Raw genomic sequence first — 27,939 nt, forward strand, 5'->3', positions numbered from 1 at the left:
GGGTGGGTTGGGCCATTCATGTGTGGCGAGATGGCAACAGGAATGGGCAAGGGCAGCAAGTATAAATATGTACATGTGTATATATGGCAAGGTGGCGACGAGAATGGATGAGGGCAGCTAGTATGAATATGTACATGTGTATATATGTGTATATCTGTGCATGTATATGTATGTATATGTGCATATGTGGGCGTTTTAGTATATACATGTGTATGTGGGTGGGTTGGACCATTCTTTCGTCTGTTTCCTTGCGCTACCTCGCTAACGTGGGAGACAGCAACAAATTGTAATAAATAGATAAATGAATATATTTATTTATTATTATACTTAAGTGTGAGGTGGTTTGATCGAGTAAGTAATGTAAGGGTAAGAGAGATGTGTGGAAATAAAAAGAGCGTGGTTAAGAGAGCAGAAGAGGGTGTTTTGAAGTGGTTTGGGCACATGGAGAGAATGAGTGAGGAAAGATTGACCAAGCGGATATATGTGTCGGAGGTGGAGGGAACGAGGAGAAGTGGGAGACCAAATTGGAGATGGAAAAATGGAGTGAAAAAGATTTTGAGTGATCGGGGCCTGAATATGCAGGAGGGTGAAAGGCGGGCAAGGAATAGAGTGAATTGGATCGATGTGGTATACTGGGGTTTACGTGCTGTCAGTGGATTGAATCTGGGCATGTGAAGCGTCTGGGGTAAACAATGGAAAGTTGTGTGGGGCCTGGATGTGGAAAGGGAGCTGTGGTTTCGGGCATTATTGCATGACAGCTAGAGACTGAGTGTGAACGAATGGGGCCTTTGTTGTCTTTTCCTAGCGCTACCTCGCACACATGAGGGGGGGAGGGGGATGGTATTCGATATGTGGCGAGGTGGCGATGGGAGTGAATAAAGGCAGACAGTGTGAATTGTGTGCATGGGTATATATGTATGTGTGTATGTGTATATATATGTGTACATTGAGGTGTATAGTATGTATATTTGCGTGTGTGGACGTGTATGTATATACATGTGTATGGGGGTGGGTTGGGCCATTTCTTTCGTCTGTTTCCTTGCACTACCTCGCAAATGAGGGAGACAGCGACAAAGCAAAATAATAAAAAATAATCGCTGTTTCCTGTGTCAGTGAGATAGTGCCAGGAAACAGAAAAAGAATGGCACATCCACTCATATACACATATGTGTACATAAACTCCCACATACGCACATATTTAGTTTTCTGTTTATTATACTTAGTCGTTGTCTCCAGCATTAGCGAGGTAGTGCAAAGAAACAGATGAAAGAATGGCCCTACCCACCCACATACACATGTATATACATAAACACCCACACATGCACATATACATTTCAACATATACGTGCGAGGTAGCGCTAGGTAAAACAACAAATGCCACATTCGTTCACACTCAGTCTCTAGCTGTTATGTGTAATGCACAGAAACCACGGCTCCCTTTCCACATCCAGGCCCCACAGAACTTTTTATGGTTTACCCCAGACGCCTCACATGCCCTGGTTCAATCCATTGACAGCACGTCAACTCTGGTATACCACATCGTTCCAATTCACTCTATTCCTTGCACGCCTTTCACCCTCCTGTACGTTCAGGCCTCAATCGCTCAAAAGCTTTTTCACTCCATCTTTCCACCTCTAATTTGGTTCCCCACTTCTCATTCCCTCCACCTCTGACACATATGTCCTCTTTGTCAATATTTTCTCACTCATTCTCTCCATGTGACCAAACCATTTATATACACCCTCTTCTGCTCTTTACACTACAACATTCTTTTTATTATCACATATCTCTCCTACCCTTTCATTACTTACTCGATGAAACCACTTCTCACCACATATTGTCCTCAAACATTTCATTTCCAACATATCTACCCTCCTCCACACAATCCCCTCTATAGCCCATGCCTCGCACCCATATAACATTGTTGGAACCACTATTCCTTCAAACATACCTATTTTTGCTCTCCAAGATAACGTTCACGCCTTCCACACATTCTTCAATGCTCCCAGAACCTTTGCCCCCTCCACTGTGTGACTCACTTCCGCTTCCATGGTTCCATCCGCTGCTAATTCAACTTCCAGATATCTAAAACACCACTTCCTCCAGTTTTTCTCCATTCAGCCATACCTTCCAATTAACTTGTCCCTCAACCCTACTGAACCTAATAACCTTGCTCTTATTCACATTTACTCTCAGCTTTCTTCTTTCACACACTTCTGCAGTTTCTCACCTGAATCAGCCACCAGCGCTGTATCATCAGCGAACAACAACTGACTCACTTCCCAAGCCCTCTCATCCACAACAGACAGCACACTTGCCCCTCTCTCTAAAACTCTTGCATTCACCTCCCAAACAACCCCATCCATAAACAAATTAAATAACCATGGAGACATCACGTAACCCTGCTGCAAACCAACATTCACTGGGTACCAATCACTTTCCTCTTTTCCTACTTGTACACATGCCTTACATACTTGATAAAAACTTTTCACTGCTTCTAGGAACTTACCTCCCACACTATATACTCTTAATACCTTCCACAGAGCATATCATATACCTTCTCCAGATCCATAAATGCTATATACAAATCCACCTGTTTTTCTAAGTATTTCTCACATATATTTTTCAAAGCAGAAACCTAATCTACACATCCTCTACCACTTCTGAATCCACATTGCTCTTTCCCAATCTGATGCTCTGTACATGCCTTGACCCCCTCAATCAATACCCTCCCATATAATTTACCAGGAATACTCTACAAACTTATACCTCTGTAATTTGAACACTCACCTTTATCACCTTTGCCTTTGTACAATAGCACTATGCATGCATTCTGCCAATCCTCAGGCATTCCACCATGAACCATACATACACTGAACATCCTTACCAACCAGTCAACAACACAGTCACCCCCTTTTTTTTGGTAAATTCCACTGTAATATCATCCAAACCTGCTGCCTTGCCGGCATTCATCTTCCGCAAAGCTTCCTCTACGTCTTCTCTATTTACCAAACCATTCTCCCTAACTCTCTCATTTCGCACACCACCCTGACCAAAAGACCCCATATCTACCACTTTATCATCAAACACATTCAACAAACCTTCGAAATGCTCACTCCATCTCCTTCTCACTTCACCACTACCTGTTATTACCTCCCCATTTGCCCCTTCACCGATGTTTCTGTTTGTTTTCTTGTCTTACATACTTTATTTACCTCCTTCCAAAACATCTTTTTATTCTCCCTGAAATTTTATGGTACTCTCTCACCAACCTTTCTCTTGACCTCCTGCCTCTTTCTTTTATACATCTCCCAGTCATTCGCACTACTTCCCAGCAAAAATTGCCCAAACGCCTCTCTCTTCTCTTTCACTAGCAATCTTACTTTTTCATTCCGCCACTCACTACCCTTTCTAATTCCCCACCTCCCACCTTTCTCATGCCACAAGCATCTTTCGCACAAACCATCACTTCTTCCTTAAATGCATCTCATTCCTCCCCCACTCCCCTTATGTCATTTGCTCTCACCTTTTTCCATTCTGCACTCAGTCTCTCCTGGTACTACCTCACACAAATCTTCTTTCCAAGCTCACTTACTCTCACCACTCTCTTGACCCCAACATTCTCCCTTCTTTTCTGAAAACCTCTACAAATCTTCACCTTCCCCTCCACAAGATAATGATCAGACATCCTTCCAATTGCCCCTCTCAGCACATTAACATCCAAAAGTCTCTCTTTCACATGCTTATCAATTAGCACGTAATCCAATAATGCTCTCTGGCCATCTCTCCTTCTTACATACGTATACTTATGTATAACTCTCTTTTTAAACCAGGTATTCCCAATTACCAGTTCTTTTTCAGCACATAAATCTACAAGCTCTTCACCATGTCCATTTACAACACTGATCACCCCATGTACACCAAATATACCCTCAACTGCCACATTTCTCATCTTATCATTCAAATCACCCATCACTATAACCTGGTCTTGTGCATCAAAACTGCTAACACACTCACTCAGCTGCTCCCAAAACACTTGCCTCTCATGATCTTTCTTCTCATGACCAGGTGCATAGGCACCAATAATCACCCATCTCTCTCCTTCCACTTTCAGTTTTACCCATATCAATCTAGAGTTTACTTTCTTACACTCTATCACATACTCCCACAACTCCTGCTTCAGGAGTAGTGCTACTCCTTCCTTTGCTCTTGTCCTCTCACCAGCCCTGGACTTTACTCCCACGACATTCCCAAACCACTCTTCCCCTTAACCCTTGAGCTTCGTTTCACTCAAAGCCAAAACATCCAGGTTCCTTTCTTCGAACATGCTACCTATCTCCTTTTTTCTCATCTATTTCATGTGTGGTAGGGTGGTGACGGGAATAGATGAAGGCAGCAAGTATGAATATGTACATGTGTATATATGTATATGTCTGTGTATGTATATATATGTATGTGTCTGTGTATGTATATGTATGTATACGTTGAAATGTATAGGTAGGTATATGTGCGTGCGTGGGCCTTTGTGTTTGTACATGTGTATGTGGGTGGGTTGGGCCATTCCTTCGTGTGTTTCCTTGCGCTACCTTGCTAATGTGGGAGATGGTGATTAAGTATAATGAAATATAAGATAAATATATTCCAATGAGTCCACGGGTGAATGAAACACGATAAGCTCCCAAGTGTGCTTTCCTGTAATAATCACATCATCGTGGAAATACAAGAAAGAAATATAAGTCAGTTGATATACAATGAAGAGACGTAGTTAGGATGCCAAATGTCCAAACCTTTTCAGCATACCCTCTTCTACTCTCTCAACCACACTCTTTTTATTTCTGTGCATCTCTCTTACCCCTTTCATTACTTACTGAATGAAAGTACCCCAATTCATTTCCAACATGTCCACCTTCCTCTTCACAACCCTGTCTATAGCCCATGCCTTGCAACCATATGATATAGTTGGAACTACTATTCCTTCAAACATGTCCATTTTTGCTCTCCGAGATAATCCTGGGTCTTTCACACATTCTTCATTGCTCCCGGAACCTTTGCACCGTCCCCCACCTTATGCCTCACTTCCACTTCTACTGTTCCATTTGCTGCCAAGTTCACTCCCATGTATTTAAAACACTTCACCTCCTCCAATTTTTCTCCATTCAAACTTACATCCCAACTAACTTGACCCTCAACCCTGCAGTATCTATAAACCTTGCTTTAATTCACATTTACTCAATTTTCTCCTTTCTCACATTCTTCCAAACTCACTCACCAATTTCTCCAGTTTCTCACTCAAATCAGCCATCAGTGCTGTATCATTGACAAATAACAGTTGACTCACTTCCCAGGCCCTGTCATCCCAACAGACTGCATACTTGCCCTTCTCTCCCAAAACTGTTGCAGTTACCTCTCTCACCATCGCACCCATTAACAAATTAAACAACCATGATGACATCACGCACCCCTGCTGCAGACCAACCTTCACTGGGAACCATTCATTCTCCTCTCTCTCAACTCATACATACACCTTATACTCATGAAAAACTACTCTCTTCTAAAAGCTTCTAAAAAGCTTACCTCCCACACCATATTTTGTGGGGACCTTTCACAAAGCATCTCTATCAACCCTATCATATGCCTTCTCCAGATCCAAAAATGCCACATACATATCCATCTGTTTTTCTAAGAATTTCTCACGTATTCTTCAAAACAAAAACCTGAACCACACTTCCTCCACCTCTATATGTACCCAACCCTGAGCCAGGTACTCATTTTATGCTGGAAAACTATTTCTTGCCTCATATTGGTCAGCTTTTGATGCTGAAAGAGGCGATTTCCATAAAATCACTCAACACAATCCAAAGACATCATTATCTTTAAATTCATAATTATGTTTTGCCTGGTCTTTAAATCTAGCTTTATAGCTACTCAGTTTTCTTCTTAGAGGACTCACATAGATATAATTTCATTGGTATGGCTGGAAAATAACTGACCATGAGGAGAAACTGTGATGTGTTCCCTCTACCGCCACCATTCAGGCTTGGTGCACAACCTTGAAATCGAGGCATGAAACTAGATGCATAGATATCCATCTAGAGGCATTGCCCAGCTTGTGTAAATATGTTTGGAGGTATTAAGAGGTTAAGTAAGGATTAAACTCAGGCCCAAAGATAACAGAAAGTTAAGATAATATGCTATAATTGATGCCCTTACAACTGTGTTTTGTTACATCCTCATGAAAGTTTTAGATTTCATGATGTTGGATTTCAAATTTTTCCCAATGTTTCTTTTACATGGGATTATTACTGTTATTTATCTGTCTTCTAGTATTCTCAACTCCACCCTCTTTACATCAGGTACGTACATCCTACAATTCACTTACACACCATGCCCATTGTGCTAAAGATGGATTTCAATGCTAAAGTGACACCGTTTGTTATCAAGTTGCCCATTAAGCTGATAGACCATATACAATGAAAGTCTTCATACATTCTACCTTCATAGATGAAATTATTTTACTGCACCCAGTCAGAAATCAATCCCAGCATCTTTATTTGAAATACCTCTTACCCCAGTTAGTTCTTCCACTTCATCTGTCCTCTTATGAATAATTTTCTTCTTTAGAAATAGAATCTTTACAACAGTACAGTTGTCCAGCCCAACATCTTCTATACATTCTATATGACTGCCAAAAAACTTATTGCCTTTGCTGCTTTTGATACTAGGTACTGTGCCCATTATTTTGCATACAGATATACCCTTTCAGAAATTCCTGACTTTCATAAGTTTTGATACTATGAATGGTTCCAGATTTAAATGAGGCATTTCTTGTCCCAAAGGAGTTTAGCCTGTCAGATTATATCATCTTTAAGTTGTATGATACCTGGTTTATTTATTTTCTTGTCTTAGGTGTTAAATACTTGTGTAGATTGTCTGCCATTCTCACATTTTCTTTACTGGCTCTTGTCTGTAACCTTTGATGTGTTTACACAAACAAGGAAAAACTCCTTTGACTTCAGGAAATTGTTTCCCTTAGATGTGTGACCTGATGCATCTTATGATAGATTCCCTCTCCAACCACCTAGCTTTTTATTGAGCATACTAAAATAGAAGACTATGGCAGGTGGATGGAGAAATGGGAACATTGATTAACTGAAGGAGTAAGGAGGGGAGGGTCATTATGTAAATTAAATCACATATATGCCATTATTAGAAATTTTAAGCCAATCCTTTTGTAGCTACAGATAAGATGATTAATCATGGCATCTCTCTGATAACAAGCACACTTTGATTCCTTTATAAACAATATTTGTACTAGATTTTGTACAAATTATGTAACATGGAGATATCCATTGTTATATTCTGCACCTCACTGTGATAAATTGTACATTCTAATGGGAGGGAAAAACTACAGTACTGTTTATTTGCCCTTGGAAAATTTTCACCATTGTAAACTCTCAGGGATATAATACATATAGATTTCAATGTTATGATGCATCCAAAACATTTTATTTTCACGAAAAATGTTTTCTGGGTTAGTATATTGGTAAAATTTTAACCTGTTGAAAATACATTGTGGTACTCTCATTATAAAAGAAATTTGGTAGTGAATCATAATATTTTCTTTTGAAAATTCTTTAGTGAAGAAGTAAATTTATTTTGATATTTATGGAGATTGAAACTTTTTAGACACATATATTGTTTATTGAATTATTAGGGAAAGAAGGTATAAGAACAACCACAACATAGCTTTCACTGCCAAAATTGATAATGATCATTCATATTAGACAGTTATTGTAATACTGTAGTTGTCATGATAATGTTTTTACTTGTATGTGGATATTTTTTGCTTTGCAACAGATTTCTCTCTGTCTCTCTACAGTGATCACAGCCACAGCAAATTGGATTTTGAAGTGTCAGATTTCTTTATGTTTGGATGTCCGCTAGCCCTAGTGTTGGTGTACCGAAAAATGGTCAATGCCTCTGATAAGAACTGTAAGTAACAGGTATTATTATATATTTTGTGAAAGTTTACTAGTGGTAGTGTTTCCCGGAAATCATTAAGAATTAACAAGAAAGTATGGATAATGATCATATTATGTCTTCAACTTTTCAGATAGTGTTAAAGTTGGAAAGTATGTTCAGCTTTCTGCAACAAACTTAGTTTGTGTTGTCAAGAGTTCTACATTAGAACTTTTTAGGAAGGTTATAAACCACCTGGATGCAAGCAGTGTATGTACAGATGGGCAGATTTGGAAGGGTGTAGTAATGCCCCATGAGGGTGAACTGAGATATTTTTCATTTTTCAGACACCCTTAAAAGCCATTTCCTGCATTGTAGCATATTGAATAACTTTAATTGAACTAGCTAAAATAACTTTTAACTACCACTGTCTTAGGCCAATGATCTTTAGAATATGGAAGCAAAGATGCATCTCTAGTAGATTCAAATGGTGTATGGACTCCGATGGTGTAATGGTTAGCGTTCCTGACCCTGACATATTTACAGGGTACCCAGGATCGAGCACATAGGTTTGAATCCTGGTTGTGGCAGTCAGTCCACAGTCAACCCAGCTGTTCATCCAGCAATAGGAGTTGGTTGATAAAATGGGTACCTGGCTCAGATTAGGGTGTGTATAATGAATATATATACAGCGACAAAGTATAATAGATATAAATTTTTTTTTTTTTTTTTTTTTTTTTTTCCCGCTGTCTCCCGCGTTTGCGAGGTAGCGCAAGGAAACAGACGAAAGAAATGGCCCAACCCACCCCCATACACATGCCTTGATTCAATCCACTGACAGTACGTCAACCCCGGTATACCACATCGCTCCAATTCACTCTATTCTTTGCCCTCCTTTCACCCTCCTGCATGTTCAGGCCCCGATCACACAAAATCTTTTTCACTCCATCTTTCCACCTCCAATTTGGTCTCCCTCTTCTCCTCGTTCCCTCCACCTCCAACACATATATCCTCTTGGTCAATCTTTCCTCACTCATTCTCTCCATGTGACCAAACCATTTCAAAACACCCTCTTCTGCTCTCTCAACCACGCTCTTTTTATTTCCACACATCTCTCTTACCCTTACGTTACTTACTCGATCAAACCACCTCACACCACACATTGTCCTCAAACATCTCATTTCCAGCACATCCATCCTCCTCCACACAACTCTATCCATAGTCCACGCCTCGCAACCATACAACATTGTTGGAACCACTATTCCTTCAAACATACCCATTTTTGCTTTCCAAGATAATGTTCTCGACTTCCACACATTCTTCAAGGCTCCCAGAATTTTCGCCCCCTCCCCCACCCTATGATCCACTTCCGCTTCCATGGTTCCATCCGCTGCCAGATCCACTCCCAGATATCTAAAACACTTCACTTCCTCCAGTTTTTCTCCATTCAAACTCACCTCCCAATTGAATTGACCCTCAACCCTACTGTACCTAATAACCTTGCTCTTATTCACATTTACTCTTAACTTTCTTCTTTCACACACTTTACCAAACTCAGTCACCAGCTTCTGCAATTTCTCACATGAATCAGCCACCAGCGCTGTATCATCAGCGAACACAACTGACTCACTTCCCAAGCTCTCTCATCCCCAACTGACTTCATACTTGCCCCTCTTTCCAAAACTCTTGCATTCACCTCCCTAACAACCCCATCCATAAACAAATTAAACAACCATGGAGACATCACACACCCCTGCCGCAAACCTACATTCACTGAGAACCAATCACTTTCCTCTCTTCCTACACGTACACATATGTATATATGCGTGATGTCTCCACGGTTGTTTAATTTGTTTATGGATGGGATTGTTAGGGAGGTGAATGCAAGAGTTTTGGAAAGAGGGGCAAGTATGCAGTCTGTTGTGGATGAGAAAGCTTGGGAAGTGATTCAGTTGTTGTTCGCTGATGATACAGCGCTGGTGGCTGATTCGTGTGAGAAACTGCAGAAGCTGGTGACTGAGTTTGGTAGAGTGTGTAAAAGAAGAAAGCTGAAAGTGAATGTGAATAAGAGCAAGGTTATTAGGTACAGTAGGATTGAGGGACAAGTCAATTGGGAGGTAAGTTTGAATGGAGAAAAACTGGAGGAAGTGAAGTGTTTTAGATATGTGGGAGTGGATTTGACAGCGGATGGAACCATGGAAGTGGAAGTGAATCATAGGGTGGGGGAGGGGGCGAAAGTTCTGGGAGCGTTGAAAGATGTGTGGAAGTCGAGAGCGTTATCTTGGAAAGCAAAAATGGGTATGTTTGAAGGAATAGTGGTTCCAACAATGTTATATGGTTGAGGCGTGGGCTGTAGATAGAGCTGTGCCGAGGAGGGTGGATGTGCTGGAAATGAGATGTTTGAGGACAATATGTGGTTTGATCGAGTAAGTAATGAAAGGGTAAGAGAGATGTGTGGTAATAAAAATAGTGTGGTTAAGAGAGCAGAAGAGGGTGTTTTGAAATGGTTTGGGCACATGGAGAGAATGAGTGAGGAAAGATTGACCAAGAGGATATATTTGTCAGTGGTGGGGGGAACGAGGAGAAGTGGGAGACCAAATTGGAGGTGGAAAGATGGAGTGAAAAAGATTTTGAGTGATCGGGAGCTGAGCATGTAGGAGGGTGAAAGGCATGCAAGGAATAGAGTGAATTGGAACTATGTGGTATACCGGGGTCGATGAGCTGTCAATGGATTGAACCAGGGCATGTGAAGCGTCTGGGGTAAACCATGGAAAGTTCTGTGGGGCCTGGATGTGGAAAGGGAGTTGTGGTTTTGGTGCATTATACATAACAGCTAGAGACTGAGTGTGAACAAATGTGTCCTTTGTTGTCTTTTCCTAGTGCTACCTCGCGCACATGCGGGGGGAGGGAGTTGTCATTTCATGTGTGGCGGGGTGGCAACGGGAATGAATAAGGGCAGACAGTATGAATTATGTGTATACATGTATATGTCTATGTATGTATATATATATATATGTATATGTTGAGATGTATAGGTATGTATATGTGCTGTGTGTCGACGTGTATGTATATACATGTGTATGTGGGAGGGTTGGGCCATTCTTTCGTCTGTTTCCTTGCGCTACCTCGCTAATAACCTTGCTCTTATTCACATTTACTCTCAGCTTTCTTCTTTCACACTCTTTACCAAACTCAGTTACCAGCTTCTGCAGTTTCTCACCCGAATCAGCCACTAGTGCTGTATCATCAGCGAACAACAACTGACTCACTTCCCAAGTTCTCTCATCCACAACAGACTGCATACTTGCTCCTCTTTCCAAAACTCTTGCATTCACCTCCCTAACAACCCCATCCATATACAAATTAAACAACCATGGAGACATCACACACCCCTGCCGCAAACCAACATTCACTGAGAACCAATCACTTTCCTCTCTTCCTACACGTACACATGCCTTACATCCTCGATAAAAACTTTTCACTGCTTCTAACAACTTGCCTTCCACACCATATATTCTTAATACCTTCCACAGAGCATCTCTATCAACTCTCTCATATGTCTTCTCCAGATCTATAAATGCTACATACAAATCCATTTGCTTTTCTAAGTATTTCTCACATACATTCTTGAAAGCAAACACCTGATCCACACATCCTCTACCACTTCTGAAACCACAGTGTTCTTCCCCAATCTGATGCTCTGTACATTCCTTCACCCTCTCAATCAATACCCTCCCATATAATTTTCCAGGAATACTCAACAAACTTATACCTCTGTAATTTAAGCACTCACTTTTATCCCCTTTGCCTTTATACAATGGCACTATGCAAGCATTCTGCCAATCCTCAGGCACCTCACCATGAGTCATACATACATTAGATAACCTTACCAACCAGTCAACAATACAGTCACCCCGTTTTTTAATAAATTCTACTGCAATACCATCCAAACCCTCTGCCTTGCGGGCTTTCATCTTCAGCAAATCATACCAAATCATTCTCTCTAACCCTCTCACTTTGTACACCACCTCGACCAAAACATCCTATATCTGCCACTCTGTCATCAAACATGTTCAACAAACCTTCAAAATACTCACTCCATCTCCTTCTCACATCATACTACTTGTTATCATCTCCCCATTTGCCCCCTCACTGATGTTCCCATTTATATATATATATATATATATATATATATATATATATATATATATATATATATATATATATATATATATATATATATATATTTCTTTCTTTTTTTCAAACTATTCGCCATTTCCCGCATTAGCGAGGTAGCGTTAAGAACAGAGGACTGGGCCTTTGAGGGAGTACCCTCACCTGGCCCAATTCTCTGTTCCTTCTTTTGGGGAAAAAAAAAAAAACGAGAGGGGAGGATTTCCAGCCCCCCGCTCCCTCCCCTTTTAGTCGCCTTCTACGACACGCAGGGAATACGTGGGAAGTACTCTTAATCCCCTATCCCCAGGGATAATATATATATATATATATATATATATATATATATATATATATATATATATATATATATATATATATGGATTTGTATGTAGCATTTATGGATCTGGAGAAGGCATATGATAGAGTTGATAGAGATGCTCTGTGGAAGGTATTAAGAATATATGGTGTGGGAGGCAAGTTGTTAGAAGCAGTGAAAAGTTTTTATCGAGGATGTAAGGCATGTGTACGTGTAGGAAGAGAGGAAAGTGATTGGTTCTCAGTGAATGTAGGTTTGCGGCAGGGGTGTGTGATGTCTCCATGGTTGTTTAATTTGTTTATGGATGGGGTTGTAAGGGAGGTAAATGCAAGAGTCCTGGAAAGAGGGGCAAGTATGAAGTCTGTTGGGGATGAGAGAGCTTGGGAAGTGAGTCAGTTGTTGTTCGCTGATGATACAGCGCTGGTGGCTGATTCATGTGAGAAACTGCAGAAGCTGGTGACTGAGTTTGGTAAAGTGTGTGGAAGAAGAAAGTTGAGAGTAAATGTGAATAAGAGCAAGGTTATTAGGTACAGTAGGGGTGAGGGTCAAGTCAATTGGGAGGTGAGTTTGAATGGAGAAAAACTGGAGGAAGTGAAGTGTTTTAGATATCTGGGAGTGGATCTGTCAGCGGATGGAACCATGGAAGCGGAAGTGGATCATAGGGTGGGGGAGGGGGCGAAAATTTTGGGAGCCTTGAAAAATGTGTGGAAGTCGAGAACATTATCTCGGAAAGCAAAAATGGGTATGTTTGAGGGAATAGTGGTTCCAACAATGTTGTATGGTTGCGAGGCGTGGGCTATGGATAGAGATGTGCGCAGGAGGATGGATGTGCTGGAAATGAGATGTTTGAGGACAATGTGTGGTGTGAGGTGGTTTGATCGAGTAAGTAACGTAAGGGTAAGAGAGAGGTGTGGAAATAAAAAGAGCGTGGTTGAGAGAGCAGAAGAGGGTGTTTTGAAATGGTTTGGGCACATGGAGAGAATGAGTGAGGAGAGATTGACCAAGAGGATATATGTGTCGGAGGTGGAGGGAACGAGGAGAAGAGGGAGACCAAATTGGAGGTGGAAAGATGGAGTGAAAAAGATTTTGTGTGATCGGGGCCTGAACATGCAGGAGGGTGAAAGGAGGGCAAGAAATAGAGTGAATTGGAGTCATGTGGTATACAGGGGTTGACGTGCTGTCAGTGGATTGAAGCAAGGCATGTGAAGCGTCTGGGGTAAACCATGGAAAGCTGTGTAGGTATGTATATTTGTGTGTGTGGACGTGTGTATGTACATGTGTATGGGGGGGGGGTTGGGCCATTTCTTTCGTCTGTTTCCTTGCGCTACCTCGCAAACGCGGGAGACAGCGACAAAGTATAAAAAAAAAAAAAAAAAAAAAAAAAAATATATATATATATATATATAAGGTATAAGTTTGTTGAGTATTCCTGGTAAATTATATGGGAGGGTATTGATTGAGAGGGTGAAGGCATGTACAGAGCATCAGATTGGGGAAGAGCAGTGCGGTTTCAGAAGTGGTAGAGGATGTGTGGATCAGGTGTTTGCTTTGAAGAATGTATGTGAGAAATACTTAGAAAAGCAAATGGATTTGTATGTAGCATTTATGGATCTGGAGAAGGCATATGATAGAGTTGATAGAGATGCTCTGTGGAAGGTATTAAGAATATATGGTGTGGGAGGCAAGTTGTTAGAAGCAGTGAAAAGTTTTTATCGAGGATGTAAGGCATGTGTACGTGTAGGAAGAGAGGAAAGTGATTGGTTCTCAGTGAATGTAGGTTTGCGGCAGGGGTGTGTGATGTCTCCATGGTTGTTTCATTTGTTTATGGATGGGGTTGTTAGGGAGGTAAATGCAAGAGTCCTGGAAAGAGGGGCAAGTATGAAGTCTGTTGGGGATGAGAGAGCTTGGGATGTGAGTCAGTTGTTGTTCGCTGATGATACAGCGCTGGTGGCTGATTCATGTGAGAAACTGCAGAAGCTGGTGACTGAGTTTGGTAAAGTGTGTGGAAGAAGGAAGTTAAGAGTAAATGTGAATAAGAGCAAGGTTATTAGGTACAGTAGGGTTGAGGGTCAAGTCAATTGGGAGGTGAGTTTGAATGGAGAAAAACTGGAGGAAGTGAAGTGTTTTAGATATCTGGGAGTGGATCTGTCAGCGGATGGAACCATGGAAGCGGAAGTGGATCATAGGGTGGGGGAGGGGGCGAAAATTTTGGGAGCCTTGAAAAATGTGTGGAAGTCGAGAACATTATCTCGGAAAGCAAAAATGGGTATGTTTGAAGGAATAGTGGTTCCAACAATGTTGTATGGTTGCGAGGCGTGGGCTATGGATAGAGTTGTGCGCAGGAGGATGGACGTGCTGGAAATGAGATGTTTGAGGAAAATGTGTGGTGTGAGGTGGTTTGATCGAGTAAGTAACGTAAGGGTAAGAGAGATGTGTGGAAATAAAAAGAGCGTGGTTGAGAGAGCAGAAGAGGGTGTTTTGAAATGGTTTGGGCACATGGAGAGAATGAGTGAGGAAAGATTGACCAAGAGGATATATGTGTCGGAGGTGGAGGGAACGAGGAGAAGAGGGAGACCAAATTGGAGGTGGAAAGATGGAGTGAAAAAGATTTTGTGTAATCGGGGCCTGAACATGCAGGAGGGTGAAAGGAGGGCAAGGAATAGAGTGAATTGGAGCGATGTGGTATACAGGGGTTGACGTGCTGTCAGTGGATTGAATTAAGGCATGTGAAGCGTCTGGGGTAAACCATGGAAAGCTGTGTAGGTATGTATATTTGCGTGTGTGGATGTATGTATATACATGTGTATGGGGGTGGGTTGGGCCATTTCTTTCGTCTGTTTCCTTGCGCTACCTCGCAAACGCGGGAGACAGCGACAAAGTATAAAAAAAAAAAATATATATATATATATATATATATATTATATATATATTTTTTTTTCTTTGTCGCTGTCTCCCGCGTTTGCGAGGTAGCGCAAGGAAACAGACGAAAGAAATGGCCCAACCCACCCCCATACACATGTATATACATACATCCACACACGCAAATATACATACCTACACAGCTTTCCATGGTTTACCCCAGACGCTTCACATGCCTTAATTCAATCCACTGACAGCACGTCAACCCCTGTATACCACATCGCTCCAATTCACTCTATTCCTTGCCCTCCTTTCACCCTCCTGCATGTTCAGGCCCCGATTACACAAAATCTTTTTCACTCCATCTTTCCACCTCCAATTTGGTCTCCCTCTTCTCCTTCGTTCCCTCCACCTCCGACACATATATCCTCTTGGTCAATCTTTCCTCACTCATTCTCTCCATGTGCCCAAACCATTTCAAAACACCCTCTTCTGCTCTCTCAACCACGCTCTTTTTATTTCCACACATCTCTCTTACCCTTACGTTACTTACTCGATCAAACCACCTCACACCACACATTGTCCTCAAACATCTCATTTCCAGCACGTCCATCCTCCTGCGCACAACTCTATCCATAGCCCACGCCTCGCAACCATACAACATTGTTGGAACCACTATTCCTTCAAACATACCCATTTTTGCTTTCCGAGATAATGTTCTCGACTTCCACACATTCTTCAAGGCTCCCAGAATTTTTGCCCCCTCCCCCACCCTATGATCCACTTCCGCTTCCATGGTTCCATCCGCTGCCAGATCCACTCCCAGATATCTAAAACACTTCACTTCCTCCAGTTTTTCTCCATTCAAACTCACCTCCCAATTGACTTGACCCTCAACCCTACTGTACCTAATAACCTTGCTCTTATTCACATTTACACTTAACTTTCTTCTTTCACACACTTTACCAAAGTCAGTCACCAGCTTCTGCAGTTTCTCACATGAATCAGCCACCAGCGTTGTATCATCAGCGAACAACAACTGACTCACTTCCCAAGCTCTCTCATCCCCAACAGACTTCATACTTGCCCCTCTTTCCAAAACTCTTGCATTTACCTCCCTAACAACCCCATCCATAAACAAATTAAGCAACCATGGAGACATCACACACCCCTGCCGCAAACCTATATTCACTGAGAACCAATCACTTTCCTCTCTTCCTACACGTACACATGCCTTACATCCTCGATAAAAACTTTTCACTGCTTCTAACAATATATATATACATATATATATAAAATTATATTTTCTTTTTATTATACTTTGCTGCTGTCTCCTGCGTTAGCAAGTTAGTGCTAGGAAACAGACGAAAGAATGGCCCAACCCTCCCACATACACATGTATATACAGATACACATCCACATCCGCACATAAACATACCTATACATTTCAACGAATACATATATATATATATATATATATATATATATATATATATATATATATATATATATATATATATATATATAGCTCTACTCCTGAAACAGGAGTGGTGGGAGTATGTGATAGAGTGTAAGAAAGTAAATTCTAGTGATATGGGTAAAACTGAAAGTTGATGGAGAGAGATGGGTGATTATTGGTGCATATGCACTTGGGCATGAGAAGAAAGATCATGGGAGGCAAGTGTTTTGGGAGCTGCTGAATGAGTGTGCTAGTAGTTTTGATGCACGAGACCGGGTTATAGTGATGGGTGATTTGAATACAAAGGTGAGTAATGTGGCAGTTGAGGGAATAATTGGTATACATGGGGTGTTCAGTGTTGTAAATGGAAATGGTGAAGAGCTTGTAGATTTATGTGCTGAAAAAGGACTGGTGATTGGGAATACCTGGTTTAAAAAGAGAGATATACATAAGTATACGTATATAAGTAGAAGAGATGGCCAGAGAGCGTTATTGGATTACGTGTTAATTGATAGGCGCGCGAAAGAGAGACTTTTGGATGTTAATGTGCAGAGAGGTGCAACTGGAGGGATGTCTGATCATTATCTTGTGGAGGCTAAGGTGAAGATTTGTATGGGTTTTCAGAAAAGAAGAGAGAATGTTGGGGTGAAGAGAGTGGTGAGAGTATGTGAGCTTGGGAAGGAGACTTGTGTGAGGAAGTACCAGGAGAGAATGAGTACAGAATGGAAAACGGTGAGAACAAAGGAGGTAAGGGGAGTGGGGGAGGAATGGGATGTATTTAGGGAAGCAGTGATGGCTTGCGCAAAAGATGCTTGTGGCATGAGAAGCGTGGGAGGTGGGCAGATTAGAAAGGGTAGTGAGTGGTGGGATGAAGAAGTGAGATTATTAGTGAAAGAAAAGAGAGAGGCATTTGAACGATTTTTGCAGGGAAATAATGCAAATGAGTGGGAGATGTATAAAAGAAAGAAGCAGGAGGTCAAGAGAAACGTGCAAGAGGTGAAAAAGAGGGCAAATGAGAGTTGGGGTGAGAGAGTATCATTAAATTTTAGGGAGAATAAAAAGATGTTTTGGAAGGAGGTAAATAAAGTGTGTAAGACAAGGGAACTTCAGTGAAGGGGGCTAATGGGGAGGTGATAACAAGTAGTGGTGATGTGAGAAGGAGATGGAGTGAGTATTTTGAAGGTTTGTTGAATGTGTTTGATAATAGAGTGGCAGATATAGGGTGTTTTGGTTGAGGTGGTGTGCAAAGTGAGAGGGTTAGGGAAAATGATTTGGTAAACAGAGAAGAGGTAGTAAAAGCTTTGCGGAAGATGAAAGCCCAGCAAAGCAGCGGGTTTGGATGGTATTGCAGTGGAATTTATTAACAAAGGGGGTGACTGTATTGTTGACTGGTTGGTAAGGTTATTTAATGTATGTATAATTCATGGTGAGGTGCCTGAGGATTGGCGGAATGCTTGCATAGTGCTATTGTACAAAGGCAAAGGGGACAAAGGTGAGTGCTCAAATTACAGAGGTATAAGTTTGTTAAGTATTCCTGGTAAATTATATGGGAGGGTATTGATTGAGAGGGTGAAGGCATGTACAGAACATCAGATTTTGGAAGAGCAGTGTGGTTTCAGAAGTGGTAGAGGATGTGTGGATCAGGTGTTTGCTTTCAAGAATGTATGTGAGAAATACTTAGAAAAGCAAATGGATTTGTATGTAGCTTTATGGATCCAGAGAAGGCATATGATAGAGTTGATAGAGATGCTCTGTGGAACTTATTAAGAATATATGGTGTGGAAGGCAAGTTGTTAGAAGCAGTGAAAAGATTTATCGAGGATGTAAGGCATGTGTACGTGTAGGAAGAGAGGAAAGTGATTGGTTCTCAGTGAATGTAGGTTTGCGGCAGGGGTGTGTGATGTCTCCATGGTTGTTTAATTTGTATATGGATGGGGTTGTTAGGGAGGTGAATGCAAGAGTTTTGGAAAGAGGGGCAAGTATGCAGTCTGTTGTGGATGAGAGAGCTTGGGAAGTGAGTCAGGTGTTCGTTGATGATACAGCGCTGGTGGCTGATTCATGTGAGAAACTGCAGAAGCTGGTGACTGAGTTTGGTAGAGTATGTGAAAGAAGAAAGTTGAGAGTAAATGTGAATAAGAGCAAGGTTATTAGGTACAGTAGGGTTGAGGGTTAAGTCAGTTGGGAGGTAAGTTTGAATGGAGAAAAACTGGAGGAAGTGAAGTGTTTTAGATATCTGGGAGTGGATTTGGCAGCGGATGGAACCATGGAAGTGGAAGTGAATCATATGGTGGGGGAGGGGGCGAAAATTCTGGGAGCGTTGAAGAATGTGTGGAAGTCGAAAACATTATCTCGGAAAGCAAAAATGGATATGTTTGAAGGAATAGTGGTTCCAACAATGTTGTATGGTTGCGAGGTGTGGGCTATGGATAGAGTTGTGTGCAGGAGGGTGGATGTGCTGGAAATGAGATGTTTGAGGACAATATGTGGTGTGAGGTGGTTTGATCGAGTAAGTAATGATAGGGTAAAAGATGTGCGGTAATAAAAAAAGTGTGGTTGAGAGAGCAGAAGAGGGTGTTTTGAAATGGTTTGGTCACATGGAGAGAATGAGTGAGGAGAGGTTGACGAAGAGGATATGTGTGTCAGAGGTGGAGGGAACGAGGAGAAGTGGGAGACCAAATTGGAGGTGGAAAGATGGAGTGAAAAAGATTTTGTGTGATCGGGGCCTGAACATGCAGGAGGGTGAAAGGAGGGCAAGGAATAGAGTGAATTGGAACGATGTGGTATACCGGGGTTGACATGCTGTCAATGGATTGAACCAGGGCATGTGAAGCGTCTGGGGTAAACCATGGAAAGTTGTGTGGGGCCTGGATGTGGAAAGGGAGCTGTGGTTTTGGTGCATTATTACATGACAGCTAGAGACTGAGTGTGAACGAATGTGGCCTTTATTGTCTTTTCCTAGTGCTACCTCGCACACATGAGGGGGGAGGGGGTTGTTATTTCATGCGTGGTGGGGTGGCGATGGGAATGAATAAGGGCAGACAGTATGAATTATGTACATGTGTATATATGTATATGTCTGTGTGTGTATATATATGTATACGTTGAGATGTATAGGTATGTATATTTGCGTGTGTGGACGTGTATGTATATACATGTGCATGCGGGTGGGTTGGGCCATATATATATACAGACATATATGTATAGACACATGTACATAATTCGTACTTGCTGCCTTTATTCATTCCCGTTTCCACCTAATCAGACATGAAATGACAGCCCCCTCCCCCCACACGTGCGTGAGGTAGCACTAGGAAAAGACAACAAAGGCCACATTCGTTCACACTCAGTCTGTAGCTGTCATGTATAATGCACCAAAACCACAGCTCCCTTTCCACATTGCTCACTCATTTGATCCATATGTCCAAACCATAAAACCATTTCAGCACACCCTCATCAGCTCACTCAACCACACTCTTTCTGTTACCATACCATACCCTTTCATTAGTCACTGAATCAAACCACTTCACACGACAGATTTTCCTCAAACATTTCATTCCCAACACCTACACCCTCTGCACAAAATCATCAACAGCCCATACCTTGCATCCATATGAAGTTGTTAAGATTACTATACCTTCAAACATATCCTTTTTTTGTCTGTTTCCTGGCACTACTTCACTAATGCAGGAAACAGCGATCAAGAATGATAAATATGAATTAATTTTGTTGATATATTATACTTTCATTGCAGGTTCAATACAACGACCAGCATGTCAACAAGTGTATAATCTTTTTCATCCAACTGATCCTCTCGCTGTTCGTGTGGAGCCTCTTCTCTCTGCACGGTTTTCCCTCCTTACTCCCATCACCATACCACGCTACACCAAGTATCCTCTGGGAGATGGTGTTTCTACACACTTATGTAAGTCATGTTTACATATACTACTTTTACTAGTAAAGATTTCATGGGCCATTTTTGTTATGTAGGTTGGCCTGATTGTCATACACCTCAGCATTCTTCAGAAGATAGTTCAAGAATTAAAAATGATGTATGTCTAAGTAGGTTGAACATCATGTGAACTGAGCCCATGTAACGTTGAATGGTTAAATCAGTACCGGAGAAAGAGTGGGGAATGAGACATTTTAGTTCTTTTTTAAATTTCCATATGGACGAAAGATATCATACAAGACAAAGTATTTGTGAATAGTTCTGCACAAGCCTGAGGAGGATAGTACGTTAAATTCATTTACTCCTGAAGAGAATTGTAACATTGATTGTTATGTCACCATAGATATATTCACTCACATATCATATTTACCTTATGTATTATCCTCAGAAAAGGGTAGTAAGAATATACACTGTGTCTCGAAGGCAACTATAAGGCACAGTAGATAGGGGTTGGTAAACCTTCCCTTCTTGCATATCAGTTTCTTAAAGTTAGAACTGAAAAAGAAGCCAAGTGGGGAATCTTCACCTTCCTGAAGGCATAGTCAAGGATGGCTGAATGTGTGTCTAGATTCAACAAAAGTATTTAGGGAGGCATTACTGTTATGTGCAAGTGAAGTAGGTGGCATGCAGAAGGTGGGAAGTGTGTATGTGTTTTGAAAGTGTTCCATTTGTTGGGGATGGGAGGATCTCTGGGTAGAGGTTACTGAAGTGTGAGGCAGGGGTAAGTATTTCATTTTCACCTGGGATTGGTTGGTAGTATTGGAGTGTTTTGGATTTGAGGGGGTCTTGTGCCTTTGCATAGAATTGAATGCTGAGCATGTTGGGGTGGGATTTTATTGAGAGGATCTCCATTTCACTATATATATGTTGAGCTTTTGTGGTTGCTAGGCAGCCAGTGATTATTCTGAGTTCCATTTCACAATATTTATGTTGAGCACTTGTGGTTGCTAGGCAGCCAGTGATTGTTCTGAGTGCACTGTTTTGTGTTGTTTTCAGTTTTGTTATATTATCTTTTGAGAGAATGGAAGAAATAGGTATATGAAAGATTATTTAAATTGGAGTGAATGAATTGTGTGTAGATGTTGGGAATTATTTGTCTTGTCCAAATATGATGCCAATTTGTGATCTGAGGGCGTTTAGTTTTGTGTATTACTTTTATATTGGTGTATGGAATGGATGTTGTGTTTCTCGTATGTAATGCCTAGAATGGTTGGTGTTTTGTTCATTGGGATTTATTGTCTGGATTAATTTCTTGTTTGGGTTACAAGAGTGATTGCAAACTTTTGTTGAGATGCAGATTGACTAGTAATGAATTTTAAAGAGCTGGAATTCAAGGACTGAACCTTGGAAAATGCACCTTATTTGGTTGGATAGGTGGTGACAAAACTCTCTTGGGAGATAAGATGTCACTTGCTTTCTCCAGATGGATACATGGTAGCAATGAGGGGAAAAAGAGGTGAAAGGTATACTAGCTTTCATAATAAGAGGCAGCATTAAGTTTCAGGAAATACTTGAGGATGGCCTGTTCAGAGAATTCATAATAGGAAAGGTAATTGTAGGAAAGAAGAGCATAGTGATTTTGGTGGTATATAATCCTTCAAAATGGAACAAACAGTGTTAACAATGAAGAAACAGTCAGAACGGTACATGAAGCAGAGATGGTAAAGTACTAATAATGGATTTTTCAGTTGGGGAGTTTGGATTTTCATAGAGATGGAGAATTGTGCAGACACTAATTTTTAGAATATACACTGGGAAATATCCAATACCAGTATGTCATTGCACACAATAGGATGACAAGGACTAATGCAGCATCATTACTAGAGCATATTTTCACATGTAGTACCAGCATGGAAATCTAGAATATCATATACAGTATACACCAGTTGGAAAAGGTGATTTTATGCTTCAGTTTGGTTATGTGGTAAATAAGGATATAGAATGAGCAGAGATGAGATCAGGCTCAGAGAGGAGAAATAATCATGGAAACTACATAGAACTGGGAAGTAGAGTTCAAGTAGAGCATCATTACTAGAGCATATTTTCACATGTAGTACCAGCATGGAATTCTAGAATATCATATACAGTATACACCAGTTGGAAAAGGTGATTTTATGCTTCAGTCTGGTTATGTGGTAAATAAGGATATAGAATGAGCAGAGATGAGATCAGGCTCAGAGAGGAGACATAATCATGGAAACTACATAGAACTGGGAAGTAGAGTTCAGTGGCCAGGCATAAGGGCACTTTGTTGGAAGGTTCTGCCAAATTTACAATGAAGGAATATGAACATGGGAACCTTTAGCTTCAAAGACAGAGGAAATACTAAGAAAGAGGGGGGATTGTGCCATAAAAGATATCAGGAAGTGAAAGACCTTTGCAGTGTTTTCATGGAGAAGATATAAGCAGTGCTTCAGCCAGCCAGCATTTATAAATTATCTAAGAACAAGAAATGAATAGAGCAGGATAAGAAGGAACAGAGAAACTTTGAAAAGAGTATTGTGGACAAGGAATGGGATAATCCAAAATGTTTTCATAAATTCATTAGGAGTAAAGTATCAGTTGTATAACAGCTAATCTGGATAATTGACAAAGAGGTAAGAGTTATAGAGGATGATATAAGGATATGCAGGGAACTTAATGACAAATTTAAAAGTATTTTCATTTTGGAAAATGTTATATCTCAAACACCATTTGGATATGGTGTGGATTAGGTATTACAGAGCATTGAGATCTTAAGAGAAGACATAAAGAGAATACTAAAGGTTCACGACCCATATGTGGCTCATGGTCTCCCTGATGAGTGTGTGTTGGGTAAGTAACTTGAAACAATAATTAGAAAGCAAAAGGATGACTTCCTGCAGAGGGGAAACCACCTGAGAGAGAGAAAGACTTATTGGTTTCATGGAAGGGAGGTCATGCATAATGAACTGCTAAACCTTCGAAAGAGAAGGCTAGCTAGATTGTCTGTGTCTGGCTGTCAGAAAGCATTTAGCTTTTTATCACACAGGAGACTGGTGAAGAAATTGGATATTCAGAGAGGAATAAGAATGGGACTATGGGACTTTTTTTTATGTTAGAGGCTCCAGGCAGGGACAAAAATCTATATCAAGGCTAGGCCTTAATTGAAGTATAAAGAGGGTTAATGAGAGGGAGAAAGAAGAGGAAAAATGTTTTTTAAGAAATTTGGTGGAAATGGGAAACCTATCTCTTAAAAAGAGCTAGGTCATAGCTAGGAAAGACACGAGGGGGTAGAGAGTTACAAGGCATTGAGGTGTAGGGAATGAAACAATTATCAAAGTGGCCCATGCTTGAGCTGCCATTGGCCACACTGTAATTATGTGGTGCAGCAGCTTGCTGAGTATTACATGGTTTAGCTACTGATGAGGGCACACAAGTAGCCAGCTCTTGTGAGCAGAAACCAAAATAATACCTATAGAAGAGGGAAAGTGAACCAGCATTGGAGCATAGGGCAAGTGGGTCAAGTTGTAAGGTTAACCTTGGAGAGTTAATGAGTTTGACTGCTTTAGACTCAACTCTTTCTTGTAAGTATATATAGCTAGAACCATCCCAGATATGAAAGTAGTATGTTCTCAATACAGAGACAGATCAATCCAATGTATAAACAGAGCAACTGTACAGAAGAAAAGAAATGATGACATCTAAACAGGATTCCAAGTTTCTTAGAGGCAGATTTAGCTATTTGTGTAATGTGAGGTATCAAAGATAAGTTAGATGTTACAATGATAGCGAGTATGGTCATTGTGTTAGGTTGTGGAATTACTGTTCCATCAAGAGAGATGTGAAAGTTATGATGGGTTTTAAGGAGGAAGATGGGCAGAAGTCAGGTCCTGGAGGCATTGAGCTTAACAAGGTACCTTATACCCCCTTGAGATATCCTGTCCAAGTCTTAACAAGGTACCTTATACCCCCTTGAGATATCCTGTCCAAGTCTGAGTTTATAGAGGAAGTTGCGTTGAGGTGAGATTCAGATCAAGCGAGAACGATGAAGTCAGTATGAAGGGAAGAATTAGGTATTGAGTCATTAGTGTATGAGTGCATTATGCAAAGTATTGAAGAGATGATATCATTGATTAAAGCAAGAAAGAGTGTAGGAGACTAGACAGAACGTTAAATGGGCACTTAATGGCCAAACAGAATTATTAAGATTGTAAAGGATATCACCAGCGAATCTTGCATTCATGAAGCCATGCTGATGATCAGAGACTGATCAGTATAGTTGGGATTTGGTAGATGAGAGGATATTCAAAGACTGTAAATTGTAGAAGTCAAAGCAACAGGATGATAATTATAGGGGTCAGAACTTTGGTAGACAGATTATCTTAGTGACAGGGAACAAAGGATGCATGTTAGGAGAACCTTCTTGAAATGGGTTGAGTTTACCAGGGACTTCTCACAGGGGGTCTGTTCTTGGGCCATTGCTTTTTGCTTTTCTTGATCTATGGAAATGACTTGACAAGGATAGGACTTCTACTTGAACACATTTGCAGATGATCCCAAGGTCATTAGGGAAGTGAAAAATTAAGGGGGGAATATAGACAAACTCCAAAGTTGGTTTTATACATTGTTGAAATTCATTTCAATTGAATATAGAGTAATGAGGATGGGACATAATGGAAGAAAGCCTTGATATGAGTATTATCTAGCCAGAGTGAGTTTAGTAATCTTTTTGTGAGAGGCTTGGGAGGCATTGTCCTCATCCTGTCATTAGAGTTCCACATTTAGAGATTCTTAAGAGAGATAAAGTGTCTGCAGGCAAAAATTTAAGTAGCCTTTAGGAAATTAGTTAGGAAATAATAATTTAGGAAATAATTTAGGAAATAATAAACAAACAGTTCAAATACTACTGTAGGCCAAAACTAAGATACACCTAGATTTGGTCATCGTGCCTCAAGAAACAGAAAAAACTGATTGGAAAGGTCCAGAGTAGGGCAACAAAGATATTACCAGACTTGAGAAAGCTGAGTCACAGGTAAAGGCTAGAGGCTTTAGATTTGCCTGCCTTGAAAGAGAGAGTACTAGGGGATGACAGATAAGTGGCTTAAACAGTGAAAAGGTCTTTTGAGAGAGGTAGGGAAAACAACCATAGGACTTAAAATGAAATTTAGAAGTTGTATTATAGCAGAGAATGTTCTAGAACAGGACCCTACAAGTGTACGAAAGAGTGTGGGAACATTCATTGATGTATGTGTCAAACTGAAAGTATCGTATACAAATGCATATATACAGGTTATGAATGGGAAAGTGCTGGAATTCAAAGATCATGCTAAGGAAAATGCATCTGACATCATTAGGGCTGTAGAGACAAAACTTACTTGAGGGATAATATCTCACCTGTTCTGTCCATAGGCATACATATTAACAAGAATGGAAAGAAAAACAGAGGAGGAAGATTAGCCCTCTTAATTAGAAAAATCCTTAAGTTTCAGGAAATACTCAACCCATTCTACTTTCATTCTGCTCAGAATCATTGTAAACTGTTTTTAGAAGAGACAAGTGCACTTCATGAAAAGAAGGTGGGCTGATTTAACTTTTTCTTTTGCAGACATAATTTTGGTCCTTAACCAAAAGCATCTCCAGCAACTTCTGTATATCAACTTTTCCTCCTGTTTTCAGGCTGGATCATAATGTTGCTAACTGCAACTGATAAAGCCACTCTTTGTGGCACCTTGTTTTCCTGTAACTTAGCATTGGATGATTCAGATTCTAATCCTCTGCTCCCACCTCCATCTGCTTACATTGTGCCATCTCACATATTTTCCTTACACAAAGTCTTCCAGGTATTCTCCCAGCTCCAGATAGACAAGGTGTATGGCTTAAACAGCATACTTTCTTGAGTTCTTAGTGAGTGTGCTTCTGAGCCAGTACCAAACTTTGTCTAAAAACCCAGACTTTCCCTTCCATGTGGAAGCATGCCTTGATACATCCAATCTCTTTAAGAAATGAGACTGCTCTGACCTCTCCAATTAGTGCCCCATTGCTCCTTCTGCTTTTTATAAAGTCTTTGAAACTCTTCTAAACTCTCTTTTTCGCAAACACTAAGGATCCCATTCCCTTACGGTTCTTGGTCTACTGGCAATTTCTCTCCTATATGACTTCCTTTGGTCCTCCTCTCACAGAGATTTTGGTAAAACATTTGTCATAGCCCCATCTCCAAAACATGTAACAGGGTGTGGCATCAGTCTGCTTTCTAAACTCCCTTCCTGTGGATCCACTGCTGCTCTGTGCTTTGTAATATATGCTTTCCTCTTTGGCCATTACATTGCAGTAGTCATTGATGGAGCAACTTACCTTCCTTTCTCATCAATATTGTTGTTCCTCAGGGCTCTGTTGTTTCACGTACTCTCATATTCTCTACTTCTGACCCTGTTAGCTCTTCTTCCCTTCTACCTTTGATATTCTCTCTCTCTCTCTCTCTCTCTCTCTCTCTCTCTCTCTCTCTCTCTCTCTCTCTCTCTCTCTCTCTCTCTCTCTCTCTCTCTCTCTCTCTCCCTTCCTCTCCCTCTCCCTTCCTCTCCCTCTCCCTCCCTCTCCCTCTCCCTTCCTCTCCCTCCCTCTCCCTCTCTCTCCCTCTTCCTCTCTCTTCCTCTCTCTCCCTCTCCCTCTCCCTCTCTCTCTCCCTCTCTCTCTCTCCCTCTCTCTCTCCCTCTCTCTCTCCCTCTCTCTCTCTCTCCCTCCCTCTCTCCCTCTCTCTCTCTCTCTTTCTCCCTCTCTCTCTCCCTCTCTCTCTCCCTCTCTCTCCCTCTCTCCTTCTCTCTCTCCCTCTCTCCCCCCATCTCTCTCCCCATCTCTCTCCCCCCCTCTCTCCCCCTCTCTCTCTCTCTCTCTCTCTCTCTCTCTCTCTCTCTCTCTCTCTCTCTCTCTCTCTCTCTCTCTCTCTCTCTCTCTCTCTCTCTCTCAGTTCAGACCTGTGCAGCATTTCAGATTGGGGAAGTAGTAACCTTGTATAAGAATGTCAACATTCAAATTCTCCTTATATTTCTTTCTTAGACCCATTTATTTTCTTCAGTTCACTGTCAGTACACCACAGTTTTGCCTTGTAATGACATAAATGTGTTGGGCATAACTATGTCTTCCACTCTGTCCTGGAAATCCCACATAATCAACATCACAAAGTTACTTTCCAAAAGCTGGGCATGTTATATAGTTGTAATTATTTTCTTGTGGGCATCATTTGATATCTACACAGGTTTCATTTGC

The 27,939-nt window shown here is 41.0% G+C and overlaps 1 protein-coding gene across 9 annotated transcripts in view; it reads left to right on the forward strand.

Annotated features, from left to right (window-relative positions):
* The window catches only part of rdgB (retinal degeneration B), a 485,210-nt gene that overhangs the window by 382,597 nt on the left and 74,674 nt on the right, over window positions 1–27,939 (forward strand). For all 9 annotated transcript variants that reach the window (XM_071673888.1, XM_071673895.1, XM_071673896.1 and 6 more), the window contains 2 exons: window positions 7,880–7,992; window positions 20,521–20,691. In XM_071673888.1, coding sequence (XP_071529989.1) covers window positions 7,880–7,992; window positions 20,521–20,691 — 284 coding nt within the window. The remainder of the gene's footprint in view (window positions 1–7,879; window positions 7,993–20,520; window positions 20,692–27,939) is intronic.

The sequence above is a fragment of the Panulirus ornatus genome, chromosome 19, assembly GCF_036320965.1.
Source record: "Panulirus ornatus isolate Po-2019 chromosome 19, ASM3632096v1, whole genome shotgun sequence".
Classification (NCBI taxonomy): Eukaryota; Metazoa; Arthropoda; class Malacostraca; order Decapoda; family Palinuridae; genus Panulirus; species Panulirus ornatus.